Source organism: Manacus vitellinus, unplaced genomic scaffold (genome assembly GCF_001715985.3).
Source record: "Manacus vitellinus isolate BGI_N305 unplaced genomic scaffold, ASM171598v3 scaffold_1_pilon, whole genome shotgun sequence".
Taxonomy (NCBI): domain Eukaryota; kingdom Metazoa; phylum Chordata; class Aves; order Passeriformes; family Pipridae; genus Manacus; species Manacus vitellinus.
This window is the reverse complement of record NW_021939396.1, coordinates 51,192,621-51,211,935: the sequence shown is the minus strand read 5'-3', so window position 1 is coordinate 51,211,935 and position 19,315 is coordinate 51,192,621. Positions and strand designations below refer to the sequence as shown.

Sequence of the window (19,315 nt, the reverse complement as noted above, 5' to 3'; positions counted from 1 at the left end):
ACCCGAGTGCGGGCAGGGAGGAACTCGAGAGTCCTGTAGCCAGGGGAGGCAGGCCGGGGGAGCCGGGGCGAGAGGAGCGGGCGCGGGGGTCTCGCCGAGAGGCTGCGGAGGGGAGCAGAGCGGAGAGCGCTCAGGGCAGCAGCCCCCCGCCGGAGGGCTGCGAGCAAGGAGGGAGGCGGGAGAGAGAACCGGGGGGCGCTGCCGCTGGAAGCGCCAGGACCAGCCTGCCGAAGAGCCAGCGGGGAACTCGAGCCCCGCGATGAACTTCCCGAAGCCTGAGAACGAGCAGGTGCCCGGGGAAGGGCAGGCACATCCGGACAGCCTCGCCCAGGACCTCAAAAACACGGCTGTTTAGCGGCTTTTTCCTCCTACGTGCCAAGCTCCAAGGGAGCAAGGAAACAAGTTTGGTCCCTGGAAGAAAAATACGGGAGGAACCTGGCTTGGTACCCAGAAAGAGCAGTCCCCGGGCTTCCCAGGAGACAGCTAGATCCTGGAGAGGGAAACCGGACCACTGGCCCAACGAGCTACTGTTATATTTCGTCTCACTCATCCTTCTCCCCTCACAGCTCCCGCCATCGTGTTCGAAGGAAATCCACAGCACGGTGCCCTTAAACAACACAGGAGGTATCATACCACAGAGTAAACTTGAAAAAAAAAAAAAAAAGAAAACAGGACTGTAACAAACCCTGGTTTCAAATCAAAGAACCCATCAAATCATTATCTAAGGGGCTGAAACATCTGTTTCACATACCCCAATACTAGAAAATTGTCTCATTGTAAAGAAGATGCAGGCTAATGCTAAAAACATCTGTCTTCAGATTTCCTTTTAAGATAGTATACTGCCAAAATACTTTTATTGTTTCCTGCATCCCAAGTATTTTTGTCACCAGCTTGTTTTCTAACACAACCAATACTCCTGCAACCCAGTTTATCTTTTCTTTCTGCAAAACTTGTAATTATTCCTATCTCATCATTTTCTCACTTCCAGCCATATATGTTACTTTTTACTACTCTAATAAGTATCTGGTGGAAGTAACTTGTACCCACTTACTAGTTGTTAACACCTTGCAGCTTTATCCATTTTTCCACTTCTTTTTAAGCAGACAATACAGATTTTTGCAGCATGTAAAAATTTTACAGCCACACTAAGAAGAATATTTCACTTTCAGAAGAAATTTGCTTTTTCTTCAGCACATTTTTTAGATCTGAGTGATGTCAGGAAGATATTCCTGTAAATAAAAGCAGGAACAACTTCTTCCACAGGTACCTAACAAATTAAAAATGGGGAAAAAAATTACAGGGCACGAACTACATATTAATTGGCTTTACTATGCTTGAGTTACTATTCATTCTTGACTGGCACTAGCAGTGATGTAAAGATGGGAAAGAGCCTGCTGTCCATCCAGTCTCTTGTTCACTGCCCCAGGAAAGGCACCCTCGCCCTTCACACAAGCACAAGGATTAAGTTCTCTGTAGCAGCTCACCTATTAATTAAAAATCACTTCAATCCAAGGACTTTAAATCTCTTTTCCAGGTAACCAGTCTCCTGCACAAACTTCATTTTTTTCAGAAATAATTTTGCAGACATCAGATCCCAAGCATTCTTGAATTATTTATGGACTGGAGGGTAACAAATCTTTTTCATGAATATCTGTAACCTCCTACTAATAAATAATTAACTGTCTGCTCATTAATGGTATTAAAAATAAAAAAAGTGTTAAATTTCACAACACAAGTAAATTTTTTTTTAGTTTTTCATTGAACCTCCTTACATATTCCAGAAATGCAAAGTTTTGTTGTATCAAGTTTTAACCATATTAAGAAATTCCAACTAATAACATGACCAATAAAATTTATTAAATATTATATTTACAACTATTTACATATCCCTTCCATAGATTAATATTAAAATAGACAATATACAATTTAAGAATTTTAATTCAAAGGCATTTTGTTGGAAAAAATAGGCTCTATTTCGAGACCACCATATAAGAGCAAAAGGGTTTTTTTCGTTTTACACAAAAATATTTTCAGTATAGGAAGTCACAGGTATGGCATTACAACAGCAGACTAATATGAAATATGATTTTGTAAATATTACAGTTGTTTGGGTATCAGTTATTGAAGGAAAGGAGTTAAGAGTCCTGTGAAGCATGCAATACAGTTCAATTCTTTTACAGTTATGGTGATGAAACAAGCAGCTAAATCAAAATGCATGCCATACAAAAAGGAACTGCCAACCAGGAACACACTACACGTAATAAAAAGTACAACTTTGGTCCAATAAAACATTAGACAAAAACAGTTTTACATTTAAAATATCTATTTTATACAGGTTTGAACATTAATTACAAGACTATTTACATTTGCACAATATGTATAAAATAAATTATTAAAAAATGAAGACAATATTACATCTTTTTCCAAAAAGAAATTTGTACAGTAATTTACAAAACATAATAAGTTTAATTGATTATTTCCTCCAAATCTTACATTTTCTTCCACAGGCTTTTTCATCATTTTTCTGTGGGAGTTCAACTGTTACTGAAATTTCATAATACAAAGCTTTATAGCAGATTTTAAGTATCATTTGGCTCTGAGTGGATGTTTTACTTATTAACAGCTTCCAGCGCTGTTAACTCACCAGGTTTTGTCATCTTTTTCAGCAATAAGCTCTAAAGCTACAGGCAATTTTACACTACATGTAACAGCATTTACTGGGAATCTGAATTTAAAATTTGCATCCATTTTCTGTGTTTGAACAAGAGTCCATGCCACGCTTCTCTGAAGGAACACCTGAATTATTGAGAAAGGTAGTATTCCACAGAATTAAGTGCTCCCTCTTAAAAGAAAAATACATCTGTGTATCCCTGCACCTCAGCCTCTAGCTGTCCAAGGGGAAGGGTGAGCCAGAAGATGCTAATTGTCATATTGGCGTCAATTCAAAGTCATCATTCACATCAACAAGAGGAACATAAAACTCCTGAATTTCATAAATGCTGATAGATTTGTATGTAGCAGGATCAAGTTCTTGCAGTTTAAGCTGCCACTCCAGTCTCTGTACCGCATTTAACGCCGCTGCTTCGTGCTGCTGCCTCATCAAAAGGCATGTCTATTTTAAAATTGAGGAAAAAAGTTATTTCAGTATTTGAAAAAATAATGCAACAAGTTTGAAAACAGGAAATATATCTAAGAGCCCCTCTGGTGATAGTAAGTAACTCCCCCAGTACGTATTTAGAAATTTGCTGATTATTCCATTACACTACATGGCAGCAAAGGTCAGGTTTTTTATACTGCTGGACCTTGTGTTGCCCTTAAAACCTCTACAAAAGCCTATGATACTGCACTCAAATCTACTATTTATTAATTTCATCTTCTCGATGACATTAGTTTTCTTTTTTAAAGTGGAAATAGAAAGGAGTATACCTTTAACTTGTCAAACTTATCATCAACGTCCTGCAGCCATGACATAAACTGTCTTGCATTAAATCGATCCCTCACCGAAGTTTTGCTGTCATCAGTCTGCAAAAAACCCAAAAATTTATTCAAACTCAAAGTTACTTGACGATTCAATCTTAAATATACTTTAAAACACAAAACTTACTCTATGGGACGTAAACAATAAACAATCCCACCCGATGAAAACATGAACTCAAAGTACAAAGGTATTTATGAGCATAAATGCTGACTACCGCTTCCACTGTGAGCCAGCTGCTCACTCAAAATGGGTATTTTCAGATTCCCTCAAGCTATTTACTGTGCTCTACTTTTCAAATTTAGAGTAGGAGGCTTAAAGATTTATGCCTTAAAGTCTTAACTAACAGAAGTCAGAGCCTTCAACAAAATTACTCTGTTTTCTTTAAAATTCAGTAACAAATTAATATTCCCTCAGGGAAAAGCAAAAACATGGAAAACTTAAGCAAACTTCAATGTATTCAATGCAATAATAAAAAATATTTTTACCATCAAAATCCCCAAAGGGAGATTAAAAAAAGTGAGCAGACCTGTCTTATGTCCTGCCTAATGAAAGTTATTTTTAAAATGCCAACTATTTCATAAGAATCTGGAATGTCACATCTGTCCATTGTAAGAAACTAGATACTCTATATACATAGTCCTAAAGCCAGACTCTGCCAATTTAACATTTAAATAATAATCACTAAATAGAACAAGCTGCTGTTACTCTTTAAGGGAGAAAAAAAGACACTGCAGGAACTTGCACACTGTAGCAACGGGAAGAACAGAAACAAAAAAGGCCAACCAAACCTGCAGAGATTGACATTTCTAGAAAAGAGCTGAGATTTCAGATGTGAATGACAGCTGAAAAGGCTTCTTCTAGAAAGAGCCCTCCGCAGCACTGATCTTCTAACCACGAGCTGGAGACATTTAGGTGAACTGTGACCATCTAACACTCTGTCCACCAAAAACTTGGGCATTTTTCCTCCCACTTCTTTGGTTTGGTCCTTTGCTTGAGTGCAAAGGACAGTCCTCACAGTCACTGAAAAGGTGCTGAATGCTATTTCCATTTTTGTTAGTTACAAGAACTGTTCACAAAATACATGAGATTGTATTATCTTGCAGATACAGCTGGAGCCAACTTTTGGGTGAGAATCCATGAAAGGTATACAGATCATAATGTACACTGCTTATTCCAGGTTTTAATCAGGACTAAATACCAACACCGAACATGTAAATAAGATGGTGCATATAAATAATGTGGAGCTTGAGGTGATTTTGAAAAAAAAATATTTCATCTGGTAGCATTCAACATTTCACTGTTGGTCATCTGTTTTTTATGGAGTGGTTCTGGTGGCTGTCTTACAAAGAGGAGGAAACTTTAATGTGGGCGGTATCTCCACAAACACTTCCAAATTTCACAAACTAACTTCATCATTTCACACACTGCTGCATTCCAATTCTCTGGATTACTGATAAAAATTATCTTATATTCTGGTAATTTTTTTGTTCCTGTTTAAGCTGTATTTGTAAGCTTCTGAAACATGTTCTGTTTATGACTGAAATTTGTTTTCATAAAAATCAGCAGAGCAATGTTCTCATTGTATCCATCTCATAATTTCTGAAGGTGAAAGAAAACCAGGCGAAGTACAAACCAGAAAAAGACATACATACACCTATATCCTCTAGTTATTGTACACTCAAATGAGGCCCAATATAAGTAACAACCTATAGTGAGCAAAATCTTAATTCCAGGCAAAACAACGACAATTTCAGGATGGGAACAGAATTCTCTCCAAATGCTTCACTTGAGTCAGGCTGGAAAGACCTTTTTGTCTGAAATGCTGGAATACCCATCTTTACCTGAGCATCCAGAGGCACGTTATACACCTCGGCGTCCAGGAGCACAGTGCAGGCACTGAAGGGCAGTGTTTGATTTGCCAGGGTTCGCGCTGCTCGGTAATGGACACGCAGAACCTCTTGCTCGTTAGACACAATAAGCTTTTCCTAAATGAGTAAGATATCAACATATAAACATGCATTTGGTAAATTAAGCACTCAAAAAAAGTCCATTTATTTAAACAGTTCTTTTTAGGGCTTACACTTTTGAACAATGTGAGAAATGCGCCGCCGGGGGCAAGGAGGGGTCGCTCTTCTAATCAAATCCAAAATTTCCATTTCATGATGGAAAGAGTGTCCTGTGAATGTCAGAACTGAAAACACCTTCTCCTTATCCTCAGCCCCCACTGAATGTCATGCCCAGACTTTCCACTAGGCAAGTTCTATTTAACAAATGTGGTGAAAACCGAAAAGTATGAGGAGCAGTGTTAGGATATAGATTTGTGAGTCTTGACTGTATGAAGATTTTTGTCACATGCTTGTCATGCCAGGCACAATGGCCAAGAAAACTGAAGCAGAAATATAATTTGTGGGGTTTGTTTCTTTTTTTTTTAAGCAACATGCAGAAACTCCAGAAATTCACAACTGGATAAAGATTCTTTCCTGAACTGAGACAAGAAAATATAACTCACTTAACTTATAGCTGTATAAAGTGGACTTCATTTGAAAAACAGCCTATTTGAGCCAAATAACTAAAAATATGCAGAATTTTGTAAGACATAAAAGAATGTATGTGTTTACTGCTCTGCAATATAATGGTTATAATTTTTATCAAAATAAAAGAAGGTGGATTATAATATTATATTTCCTGTTTTTTGGAAAACACAAAAAGTACTTAGAATCATAGAGTGGTTTGGGTTGTAAGGGACCTTAAAGATCATCTAGTTCCAACCCCCCTCTGTGGAGAAGAACACCTTCCACTAGACCAGGTTGCTCAGAACCCCATCCAACCTGGCCTTGAACACTTCCAGGGATGGGGAATCCCCAACTTCTCTCGGGCAATCTGTTCCAGTAGCTCATTGCCCTAACACTAAAAAACTTCCTCCTAATATCTAATTGAAATCTCTCCTCCTTTAGTCTAAAACCATACCCCCTTGTCCTATCACTATCTGCCTGTGTTAAAAGTCACTCTCCCTCTTCTATGTAAGCCCGTTTAAGTACTGGAAGGCTGCTGTAAGGTCTCCCTGGAGCCTTCTCTTCTCCAGGCTGAACAACCCCAACTCTCTCAGCCTTTCCTCATAGGAGAGGTGCTCCATCCCTCTGATTACCTTCTGTACCTGTTCCAACAGATAAACATCCTTCTGGTGCTGGGGACCCCAGAGCTGGATGCAGTGCTCCACATGGGGTCTCACTAGGGCAGAGTAGAGAGGGATCACCTCTCTCAACCTGCTGCCCACATTGCTTTCAGTTACAACTAATCTCCTCAGTCAGAACTTGAACCATGTTTACAATCTTTGTGCTTTGTATTTTATACCTAGCCTTACACTGAAATACTAAATTCAAGTAAAACCCTTCCCTCAACTGTTTTGTTAAGCCACATTGAAATCATCAATTGAAAATCTATCACATCGGGTGTTGATGAGGCAGCTGCTTGTGTAACTGTGTGGAAATAATTAAGATACATGTTATATCAGAAAGGCATTCTGCCTGTGTCCACAAGCAATCTGGCTCACAATACTGACATCTAAAGCTAGGTTGCCAAGGAAAAGGTTTGGGCAGCCTAAAAATAATGAATACTCCTAAACCAGGAGTATCTTCTCTATTTCTGTATTCAAATTCCATGATGCCTACAGATGTAGTTCTAATATAATTTTGGGCAGTTTCTGCCAGCAGAATATTGCAAAAAATGTTTTAGTGTTAGAGCCACATGTGTCTTCTCTCAATATAGAATTTACTATTTCTTAAATTCTTTTAACTCCATCAATTTGGTTCTGAAACCTACAACCATCATGAGCTTTCAAAACTACATACCGAAGCTTTCTTCCCATTGCCTCTGGGATAAATCTGGGCCAGAACTTAGAGCAACTGACAGGAAAAAGCTGCTATCTTATCGACTTCACTGGTCTGCTAACAGTTGTCCTAACAATTTCCCCCCCCCACCCTTAAAAGTTTCTCCAATTCATAAATTTGGATAGAAAACAGATTGTTTAACAAAACAAAACATTGTTAAATTGAGAAAAATGTAGTCTGTCCACTGAAAAAGAAAAAACCCCAAAGCTTAAATTTGGGAAATAAAAAAATTAGTCTTACCCTTTCAATACTGTGCTGTAAACGCAGTTTCATCCTTACAACCTCCTGTTGTTTAAATAGTTCCTTAAGTGGCTCTGACAGTGATGGAGGTGGTGTAATCTGTGGAAAAAAAATTATAAATAGTACAGTGAATATGTATTTAACATGTTTAGTATTGCCTGTATGACCTATTAAGAAAACCCAAGAAACCATAAAGCAAGGTATGTTTTAGGGAAAATACGAGTTTTTAACTTTCCACTAATTACGTGACTTTGATGTATTTGCAATGAAAGGTTTTAAGAATTCTTTACCATAAAAATTAATAAACCCAAATGAAATAGCATTTCAAGCTGTTTAGTACTTTTAACCAGTCACTGTCAGCATTCCATAGCTGTTTTTTTAAAAGGGCTATAAAGTAGAATATAGTAAAAATACAACTTGCTTTCAGTTCTAAAGACTCTTTAAAGCACAGCTGTTCATTTCAAGAAGATAAAAACTGCCTAGAAAAATGCAAGAGCAAAGTAAGAAAATGAAAAGTACTGTTAAAAAAAAACCCCCACTTGATATATTCATACAGTGGCAACAGCATTTTATACTGCACAAAAGACAACCCTATTTACTACCACTGATACTCTGAAACCAGAGCTGAAATACATACCTACAGGTATTATACTCTACCTAACACGAACATGTAAACATAAATAGTTCTCTGCAATAACACAGATCTTGCAACTGTGAAGAAGTAATAAATCCATTATGGAAATACAGACACACTGCATTACTAGTATCAGTCCTGTACCTATACACTCTAGTAACAAAGTGATTTATCTACCAAAAATTATTCAATTATTATTATACTGGAATATTATTTCAGGACATTTCCCCTCCATGCTGGAAGTTAGCCAATGTCTGTGGAATTAAAGAAAATACTGAAAAAGTAATTGCTGTTCATTCCTTAAGTTATTATTTGTTATGACATTCAACTCCTTCACATTTCAAACTACTATGCAGGATACACTTCTCTCAACGAAAATGGTTTGGCTCTCGAACCAGTAACATTTATGGCATATGCCATTTTTTATAAGTCATCAGTATTAAAAACAAATATACACCAAAAAATCCAACAAACCAAACCAAAAACACACCAACAAACCACAAACACATACTGGAATGATCTGTCTCAATCATAATGGGTATCAGCATGTTTTAGCTTAGCATCCATACCATCTGAACAATTTCACAGAATCAGAATCACAGAAAGGCCTGGGTTGGAAGGGACCTTAAAGATCATCTACTTCCAATGCCCCTGCCATGGGCAGGGACACCTTCCACTAGACCAGGTTGCTCAGAGTCCCATCCAATCAGGTCTTGACACTTCCAAGATGGGGCATCCCCAGCTTCTCTTGGCAACCTATTCCAGTGCCTCACCACCCTCACAGTGAAGTATTTTTTCCTAATATCTAATCTAAACCTGGCCTCTTTCAGTTTGAACTCGTTCACCCTTGTCCTGTCACTACATTTCAAATGTTATTCCCTTAAATTTATGGATTGTTTTATTTCGCAACAGAAATAAGAATCAACACTGTAAAAACCACCTGGAAAGGACCTGATCATCCAGACAACAAACTTGTGTGGACTTTTATTTAAATGTGTAGGAGAACTCTGCTTCTGCACAGCCACAGCAGATTTTGTTCAGCCCTGAGCACAGATTATGTTCAGACCTGTGCGGCACCAACAGGTCTCTGTAACCCCAGGGATCACTACTGCTGCTGGATACATCCATAAACTTCATACGCTTCACTCCAGCCCAGCCCAAGACGGTTTGCCAAAACCTACAGCTAAATACAGGGCTGAGTTTGGTTACAGTCATTTATGGAATGATCAATTTTTTCCTCTCTTCTTGGAAACTCGGAAAGAGTGAGCCTTGGATACTTAGAGCCCAAAACACAGGATTTGGGTAGTCTCACACCACCTGCTGGAAATCCCAATTTGTGAACCAGCACGAGATTCGGACAAAGGAAATCAGTTTCTCTGAGACCAGAAAGTCCAAGTTAAAGGTTTCAAGGCAAGAACAGCCAGAAGAGCCTCTTGGGCCTTCTAGCTGGACTTCGAAGAACAGAGCATGAAACTGCACTACACAAGGAAAAGATGCCCTAAGTTTTTAGTATAAACAAAGTTATCAAACTATTTTCTTAAAGGCCCAGGCCCCACACAGAAGAGAGGGAAACTGCTTCAGAGCATTCTCTGTTCCCAGTCTGAGAAATGACCCATAAAAGCTAAGGTTCAAGACGTATTCTCACCTCACATGAAAATCAATTAACAAAGTTTCTTGCATGCCTTGCATCCCTCAAACCAACTACAGCAAGAACACCAACTCTTTACTGTATAAATTCACTTGTGCCCACTACAAACCTTCTCTCATCTATGTCATCCAAATAACTGGCCTGCTCTAATGCTGTATTTAATGCATTTAGGAAACAAGTTTCTGAAAACATCCCTAAAATTAGGTATTACCACTGAAGTTTCTACAGTAATGCCAGAGAGACTGGACAGAATCCCTTTTACTAGAAACATATCTGCTAGATAGCCATCAAAGACTGGCAAAGAATCCTGGGATCTCCTCTCAGGAGACAGTACAGGTATGACTGAACCCCGTAGAACATACCAACTGAGCAATCTGAAAGGCAACACAGGCAAGTACAATTCAAACTCACTCTGTTACAAGATTCAGGTTTGCTTCTTTCTATTTTGAACTGACCTGGTCTCTCTTGTGTTATGTTTTCTATTTGCATTGGTGAGAGGGAAGCCACAATTCATATGTGAATACCCTTACAACCCTAAGTGATACAAGTTATAAATTACAATATATAAACAAGGTTGCGGAAATCAAATTTTAGCATACCATCTCCTGGCTCCCACCTACAGGATGTTTGAAGTTCATCAGATAAACTACAATGCATCATTAAATTTCCAATGTAGAGTATGTTACACAAACTACTCCAAGTCTCAGAGTGTCACAGCTAAATGTATTATTTTCTCACAGACCTCCACACAGGGGATATCTAAACCACCGGAATATCTACTTTCTCATATCCTATGTAAATTGATGAGGCAAAAGTTTAGTTAACAGAGAATTAAAGAATCAAAGGAAAAAACTGTAAAGCAAACTCAACAAAAAGGTAATTTTACAGTTACTTATTAAATTCTGCATTATAGGCATAACACCATGTAGATGATACTAGTATTTCACCACTGTAGAGAGACTAGGCATAGCCCTTATTTTCACACTGCTGGACAATGTGTAAATTAAACAAACACCCATTTCTGAGCATGAAATGATCTCTGGTTTAGCAATACTCCTCTTTATGACATTTGTAATAGGAACTATTAAGACTGTGATTTTTAATGGTGACAAAATAAAATTATTAAACTGTATACACAAGCAAGCTCTGCACAGAAGTTAAATCTGAACTTCCAATAATTTTGTAAACGGTATCTTTTTCTGGAAAGAAACATGGGAAATTTTATCAAAACTGTACATTTACACAAGTGACAGTAAGTAAACAAAGCATTTAGTTGCACTGCAGATGATTTTTTCAGACAAACAAAACTGAATGCTTAGAATATCGTCTTTAGATTAAAACTTATGCTGTTTTCTTACACTTTAATCCTAACGAAAATAAACATCGATTTCCTAATAATTTACTTTGACTTCTAAGAATTTCTTTTCTTCCTTTTTCCTTCTAACAGTCTGGAATAAAAATCTCCATCTGTTCTCTCTACAACAGTAGAAGATTAAGAGGACCATCAAAGCATATACAAAACGAGTAATAGTTTAAAACATCACTATCACCAGAATATGAGCACATAGGGAAGCAAACCAGAAATCTAAGTAAAAAATCAGTAATGGTAATCCTTCAATTACATATTCAAATTTTTATGAACTTTTTTTAAGGAGGGATTTCTTTTCAATGAGTAATTGAAAAGCATTGAGAATGGGGAGCATACATCCATCTCTATTTTCTAAACCTGTTACCCAAGAATTTGCACTCTACCACCTAAATTTATTTTCAATAAGTGCAGAGTCCCTATTACACACAGCAAGAGAGACAGGAAGTATAAGGCACTGCTTTAATATCAGGTCCATAACTCTCCCCTCCTTATAGTGTCTACATGCATTGCCATTTATAACAGTGAAATGAATTCTATCGCTCAGGTGGAAAATGGGCCAGGGAAAAATATGTGCCGTGCTTCTCTACTTTCTGCCTATCCCAAATAAAGCACTGAAGTGTGATGCCAAAGCAGAAAGCTGTAGCTTGGAAACAGTATGTACTTGACTAGCAGCTGCTATAAAAAAAAAAACAGAATCTCTGCCTCCAGTGATAAAGATGTTATAGAAGCTGCAACATCTACTGAGAAAGATTTGTAGACTTGGGGAGGCTGACAGCCTGGTACACTGTGGCAAAGCTTACTATACACCCTGGTTCACTCACAGACCAACTGAAACAGCTCCAAATGAAACAGCTTTGAATAATTAGTTTTAACAAAATTTTTGACAGCAGAAATTCAGAGAAGCTCTCAATATCTGATTTCACTTCTGAAAGGACAGGCTTTATATTAGTACATACTTTGAAATATAGTCTTTGTGCCTTTTACAGGTGTCCTACATGGCCTGTCTTACAATGACTGTGAAACCACTGTTGCTATTTCCACTAGCCAAGGCTTTTAAATATGACCTTATTAGTCAATATTAATTTGGCATACGTCAACTTACTGTTTTCAGCAGAATATTCAGAAGCAAGTTAGGAAGAACATGAAAGTTACAAAAATAAAACTGAAACATGCCTTTCCCTGTAGTGTATATTTAAAAACCATGTTACTTACAGTTGGGATGCATATCTTGCTCAACGGATTGCCATCCAATAGGTATGAGCCATTGAAGGTCACATATTCATCATAATATTGAGGTGCCTGAGGAATAACACTGCACAGTAATTTACGCTTCTCTTCTATTTTCTTCCTTATGTGCAAGTATTCGAAATAAGGGTTTGCTCTGTCAGAACTGTATGGCTGAATCTCTTCAAGTTTCAAAGAATCAACAATAGCTGCCAGAGACTGCTGGGTTTTCTCCTTGGCCTGCAGTAAAGAAGGGTTTGCTTGCACAGGCTGAGGCACACGTGACACTTTTCTTTTTCGTGGATGATGTACCTGAGCATCATCCTCTTCAGTTAATCTAATCCTTGCTTTCATAGATGCTGATGATTCAGGCTCTTTTTCTGATGTTTGTGTGCAGCCAAGAGAATTCTGCTTCCCCTGGTTAGCGAGCAAATTTGCTCTGTTCCTCGTGATTCTTTGAGGTACTTCCTGCTGTTCCACCTTCTGATCCTCAGCAATTTCTTCTTCTACTTTAACTATTTGGCTGTACTTATGCACCTCTTCCTGTGTAATCTGTTGTGAACTATTTTCCAAATTAGATAAAGAGGAGTACTGTGGTGGATCATCTGCCAACACATTTTCTCTGTCTGCAGTGCAGGGGTTTTTATTACCTGATTCATTCGTAATTCCCTTTGACATTCCTGAACTTAGTTCACAGAGATCGGCATTGGCTTTACCATCAACAACATGTGTGGAGAACAACTTCTCTTGCTGGTCTTTTTCATTTCTAATATCTGAAGTATCTGCTGTGTTACTATCCACTTCACTCAGAGCGTTCTTACAAACAACTTTACTGAATGTGTATGAATTCACATTTAATTGTGAACTGCTATCACTTTCAGGAATACCTTTCTCTAAGGATACCACTGGTAAATCATTCACCCTTTCATAGCTCTGTGAAACATCCTTTGCAGAGCTCTCAGAATATAGAGCAATGGGTGTGTCGGTCTTCTTAATGTTTGAAGGGAAGAGAGCATTTTCCAGCTCTCTGGTACTCATAGCATCTGTATCCAAAGCAGAAGCTGTAGTTTGAACTAGATTTTGTTGTTGTACAAATAATGAATCTTGACTGCTAATGCCTGGTAAAATGTGTTTAGACACAACTGGAAGTGGCTGGATAGGTAAAGAACAAGGTGACTGTGAAGGCAAAAATGATGCAGATTCTTGAGAACTGGAACTTCCCTTAATTTCAGCATGCTGAGACAAAAATTCAGGTACCTGTTGCTCTTTTAATGTCCTGCTTTCAGAATTATGCATTGCTATAACACAGGTAGTATCTTGCTCTGACACACCACAACCTGAGCTGTTAAACTCATTGTTTAACGAATTAAGTCTGTCAAAAGGCACATCCCATGGTTTGTTTTGCTGAGTTACATCACTTTGACTACACGGTTCTAAATGCAAGTTGGACTCTTCAGAAGGGCTCATCTGAGCAGTATTTTTAACGGTACTTGTACCCGTCATTACTTGCTTGTTGCTAACAACTCCATCTGGAGATGATGTAAAGTTTGACTGCAGTACAGTCATACTGGTTTGAAAGTCTCTTTCGAGCATGCCACACGGTAGTTCTGGTTTAGGAGAAGTGCTAGCGCAAGTCTGGACTGATGGCAGAGCGTTCTGGTTTTCTTCTGACATTTGAGGCTGCTTGCTGTGTTCAGAAACAGCAGCAGGCATGCTGCATCTTCGAACCTCTGTAACAGGTCTACACTCATTTAAAACCAATTTAACATCTTCAACAGATGCTGATCTAATGTACATTGCTGGAAGCCTGTTTGAGAAAGGTGGCTTAATGCGATCTGGCAACTCAGCAAGACCATCGGTCTCTTTCTCAAGAAGAGCTGGTGATTTGGCACTTGCCAAAAATGGTGATTGTGAAAAAGACATTTGGGAATCAGAACCTTCCAGCATGAAGTCTGAATCATATTCGATTACAGGCCTTGGAGTAGTTACTGTGGTATGGCAAGAATCCTCAGAGCTTGCGACAGACAAGACAGACACTGACCTGGAGCTCAGACCCATCTTTTCACTGTCTGATTTGGGGGATCTATTTAAATTATCTAAAGCCAATGAAGGTTTTATAACACTGACACTTCTGGTATCTACTGATTGAGATCTATTACTTGTAGCATCTTTTAGCTGTTTTTCCTTCATACAAACATCTGGCAACTCTGAACTTTTTGAACGAATCAGTTCTTTGCTTTTTACTTCAGCAAATGAGTGTTTGGGTTTTTCCTTCATTTTGTTAAGTTCTGAACAAGTGCGGTTTCTTAAACGTTCCTTCTCTTTCTGTTTTATTTTTTCTTTATGTTTTCTATGCCACTGTTCTATTTCCAGATCTTTAAGGCTCAGCATTCTTTCAAAACTAGTTTGCATTAAATCATCGTTGACTAATCTTTTTTCTTTAGGTCGAGCATCCTTTGGTGCAGGAGCTGGTTTAGGCTTAAGTTTCTCATGTTCAAGTTTCAGTTTAAGTAAACTACTTTGATGCAGTTTATCTTTATGCTTGTCTCTCTCTTTGTATCGGTCTATGTCTTTATCTTTTTTATCTTTCTCTCTACCATCTGGAGTTTTCAACAAATCATCTTTTGGTTTTTCTTTCAAAGATGACAGTTTGTCATGCACTGTTTTATTACTTTCTGTAATACTGCATCTCCTTTCCTCTTGCAAGTGTTTTGAGTTTGTTGTTGATGAGATCTCCTTGTCTTTGGATTTGTCTTTCTTTTCAAATTCCTTTTCTTTACTTCTGTTTTTTTCTAATTTAGTATATTCAGATTCTTTTTCAGACTGCTTGACTTTTCTTTCAGTACAGTGTTTTTCTTTGCTTTCAGCCCAATGTCTGTCTTTATCAGTCTTTTCTTTGTCATGCTTCTTATCAGTTTTTTCTTTATTTTTTTCTTTGTCATCAAGTTTTTTAAGAGTACCCATGCTTTTTACTTTATCATTTTCCTTATGGCATCTTTCTGCTTGCTGAAAACTGGGCTTCTCCTTTACTTTCTCTGTACTTTCACTTACTTCTGCTTTTTCTTTCTCTATCTTGTATTCATGCTTTAGCTTTTTCTCTTTTTCTCCATGTTTTCTTTCTATCTTTTCAACGTCTTTTTCTTTGGCTGAGGTTCGCTTCTCAGTCTTTTCTTTATTTTCCTTTAAATTCTTTTCCTGCTTTTCAGTATCTGTTTCTCTTTCTATTGAATGCATGCTGCCTGCCTCATCTTTAACACCAAAACAGAACAATTCCATTTCTTTATCTGCAAGCATAATTTCTTTCTCTTCTTTTATATCTTTTATTTTTCCATCCTTGAGAAACTTCTCACTTTCCTTTTTGTTTTTTTCTCTCTCCTCTTTAGTATTTCTTTCTTTCTGGAACTGTCTCTCCTTAACTAACTTATCTTCTTTTGCCATAGCCTTTTCTAGCTTTGATTTTCTGTCTGAAGAAAGAGATTCGTGTTCTGTATTTAACAATGTATCTTCATTTTCATCACTTTTGAAAAAGTTCTCTTTCCAAAATTCTCGGTCAAACTCAATACTTCTTTGAACTTCTTTACCATTATCTTTATGCTTATGTTTTTCCTTCTCCCCATCCTGTTCCTTTTTGTGCTTTTCCTTTTCTCTGTCTTTGTGCTTTAATTTATGCTTTTTAAGTGTTTTACCTTCCTTGTCAATCTTTCTCAAAGTATACTCTGAATTCTCAAATGTTGAGCTATTATCTTCCTCTTTAATTTTAGGACTAGATTTTTCACCAAATTCCAAGTGAAAATCTTTTTGATGATGCTTGCTTTTTTCTTTGTGCTTGCTGGATTTGCCACTAGAGCTTTCTACTAAATAATCAGAATCAGTGTTGTGATCATACCGAACTAATTCAGACTGCAACGTTATTTCGGAACCTCCCGGTGACAAGCAAGTTTTGGTGTTTTCTTGCTTTAGTGGTGTTGACTGCTTTTCACTTAATCCACAGGGATGCTTTGGAGATTTTCCAGCAGTGATATGAAATAGATGTAAAGAAGAATCTTCTTTTGAAGTAAAAGACTTCTTAAAGGTTTCTTCCTCTCTAGCTTTATCTAAAGAATCTAACCCAGAAGGAGCTATATTTGTTACTCTAGCATTTTCTTTTTCTTGCTTTACTTCCTGATTCTCTTTATTTTTGCTCTGATTTTTTACTTTCCTTTTAACCTTGCCTTTTTGCTTGTGTTCGTTTGTAACTATATATTCTTTCTTCACTCTGACATCAGAATTTGATGTCTCTGAAACAGAGCAAGGAGAGACTATCTTCTTGTCCTGAAGTACTTCTTCATCTGAGCTTTCAGAACTGGAATACAGAACTCTTGATGGTTTCTGCTTTTTGCTTTTAAATGACTTTGAGAACACAACTTTTTCTTGTTTCACAAATAAGCTGGACTTTTCAGCTTCAGTCTCATCCTCTTTCCGTAGGTCTTTTCTAAGAACATGTTTGTCATCTATCATTTTTCTCATTTCATCTTCATCATCATCTTTAAACTCATACTCATCAAGAGCAGACGGAGGTGGTGCCTTACTAGGGACCACTTGTTTGCTGTTGTTGGCTGCAGGGTCCTTTTCTGCTTCTGAATCAACATTCCCATCTACACTGGAAGGATTTACAGATGGAGCTTCTTCAGAATCTAGGGTAAGAAAACCAAAAATTAGTTGAAAACTGATGGGACACTTCACACTTCAGAACAAAATACTTCAGTTCAGCAGGCATACTTCTATACAAATGAAGAAAGGAAAAAACCTACTTTAAACACACATAAACCTCTGCACTAGAATTAAGCTTTTTAAGAGAAAAGAGTCATGAGAGAAAAAGGTCATGAAACCAAAGTTTTACAGCTCTCACTCAGGCATGTAAAAATACTAATTAGCATTTATACCCCAATCTAGTAAAAGCAGTGCATTTTAAATTTTGGAAACCTCGCCTATTGTGAGGTTTATTATATTTATTTATTATTACATTTATAATATTATTTATCATCATTATACATTCCTGTATAGCCTGACTCTTTCTCAAGGACATCTTACTATGACAACTCATTCCTCTGGGAATTCAACTCTTATGCTCTGTAACAACCAAACTACATTCCTCCATATGAACTATTCAGTCATGTTTTAACAGCAGATGAGCATTTATTCTTATAAAACAAACACCTGCTCATGTAAAAAAATTTCCTCATGAATCTTTATTCACCTGATACAGACAGCCTAAAGCAGACTGTACTGTAATTCATGCAACTGGTCTCTGCTATGCACTTGAACAAGCATGTCTTGGGCTTGAAAGTCCAAAATGTAAGACTCTTAACTGCTCCTAAAATTAGGCTTTAGGAAACAGATGGAGCCTGTTCATATGAAAATCACAACCTGTTCATATGAAAATCTAGAACTCAAAAAACCTTAAGAAGTATTTCTGGATGTATTGTTCCCTCCAAATAACGTTCCAAGCCAAGCCTTTTCAGCTGAATCTATCAGTTTGCTTTTTAAAAAGAACTGAGTATTGTCATACTCAATACCATGGACTAGAGATTTGACATACTGAATAAAAAGTAACAGAAGAATTTGAAATTATAGCGTAAGGAAAGCGATGCAGCAGTTTTGATACATGAGAAATTTTAATGAGGAAAATAAAAATGTTCTGCTGCAAGATCCCCCCTCATTTTCAGCAGGACCCTCTGTGAAAAAACTGCCAGTACACCATGTTTAGACTTGTACCTTGCCAGCAAGCTTCTGAGGTACTTCGCATTCAAACCACATCATATCAACAAAATAGATCCCAAAAGTCCCTACTATCTTCTATGCTGTCTGCATCACCCAGAACATATTACTAGCTCTGTGCTAATAGCTTTTTATACATCCCCCCCTTACCCATGTGTTCATGCCATCATCTTCCTGCCTTAAATCTAACCACTCCATGTAGCTTGTCCTTCACCCTTCTCCTATAAGGCAGTTGCTTCTTCTCTCTTCCACGTCCCCATTTGCTTTGCTCTTAACAAAGTTGTCTCATTCCAAACACATCAGAGAACTTACTTCTTAATGACCGAAAGTAACGCAATGGAAGCACAGGAGATGGATCATCTATTCTCTAACCCTGACTCCTTGAGAAACTGCAGAGAACATTCCACTCTCCTTAGCAACCAGTCTGTGGAAACTAAGCAATACCCTGCACAGACAGACTGTTGAGGAATTAATTGCTAAATAGTAGCAAGTTTGTATTATACACATGTAAAAATATTTTTCTTAAGATCACTAATTTCACTAAGCTGACGTAGATTCTGTGGACCAATGCCACAAATGCCCCTTAAAACCAAAGGACCATGCACTGTATTTCAGGTTAATCCTCTAATGTCAAAAGAGTTAATACTACATTAAAACAAAGGGCAATATGACTTTTTTTTCCTGAAATATAATGAAACTTTGAAAATATTCCTAGGGGTTTGGTTTTGGTTTGTTTTTTTTCTTCTTTTAACTTGATTGTTTGGGTTTTATTTATTTGTCCAGGAAAGAGAAACCAACTTTTACAATCATGGGACATGATGCTCTTCCTTGTGTACTTTTCACAGATCACAGAATGGTTATGGTTGAAAGGGACCTCTGGACATCACCTCATTCAACCCCTGTCCCTCAAGCAGGGCCACCCAGAGCCAGTTTCCCAGAACCATGTCCAAGACACTTCTGAATATCTCTAAGGACAGAGACTTCACAGCCTCCCTCAACAACCTGTGCCAGTGCTCAGACATCCTGACAGTAAAAAAAGTGTTTTCTGATGTTGAGAGGGAACCTCCTGTATTTCAAG

At 37.7% G+C, this 19,315-nt stretch overlaps 1 protein-coding gene across 2 annotated transcripts in view; it reads right to left on the bottom strand.

The window, feature by feature from the left end:
- Positions 1 to 1,835: 1,835 nt before the first annotated feature.
- Positions 1,836 to 19,315, bottom strand: part of ANKRD12 (ankyrin repeat domain 12) — a 39,920-nt gene continuing 22,440 nt past the window's right edge. The window contains exons 1-6 of one of the 2 annotated variants that reach the window (XM_018081654.2): positions 18,388 to 18,574; positions 12,469 to 17,153; positions 7,606 to 7,704; positions 5,320 to 5,463; positions 3,427 to 3,522; positions 1,836 to 3,112 (exon numbers count right to left, since the gene is read on the bottom strand). In XM_018081654.2, the coding sequence (XP_017937143.2) occupies positions 2,927 to 3,112; positions 3,427 to 3,522; positions 5,320 to 5,463; positions 7,606 to 7,704; positions 12,469 to 17,153; positions 18,388 to 18,391 (5,214 nt within the window). In that variant the 5' untranslated portion in view covers positions 18,392 to 18,574 and the 3' untranslated portion in view covers positions 1,836 to 2,926. Of the gene's footprint in view, positions 3,113 to 3,426; positions 3,523 to 5,319; positions 5,464 to 7,605; positions 7,705 to 12,468; positions 17,154 to 18,387; positions 18,575 to 19,315 lie in introns of those variants that run through there. The other variant, XM_018081645.2, reaches the window with a different exon arrangement.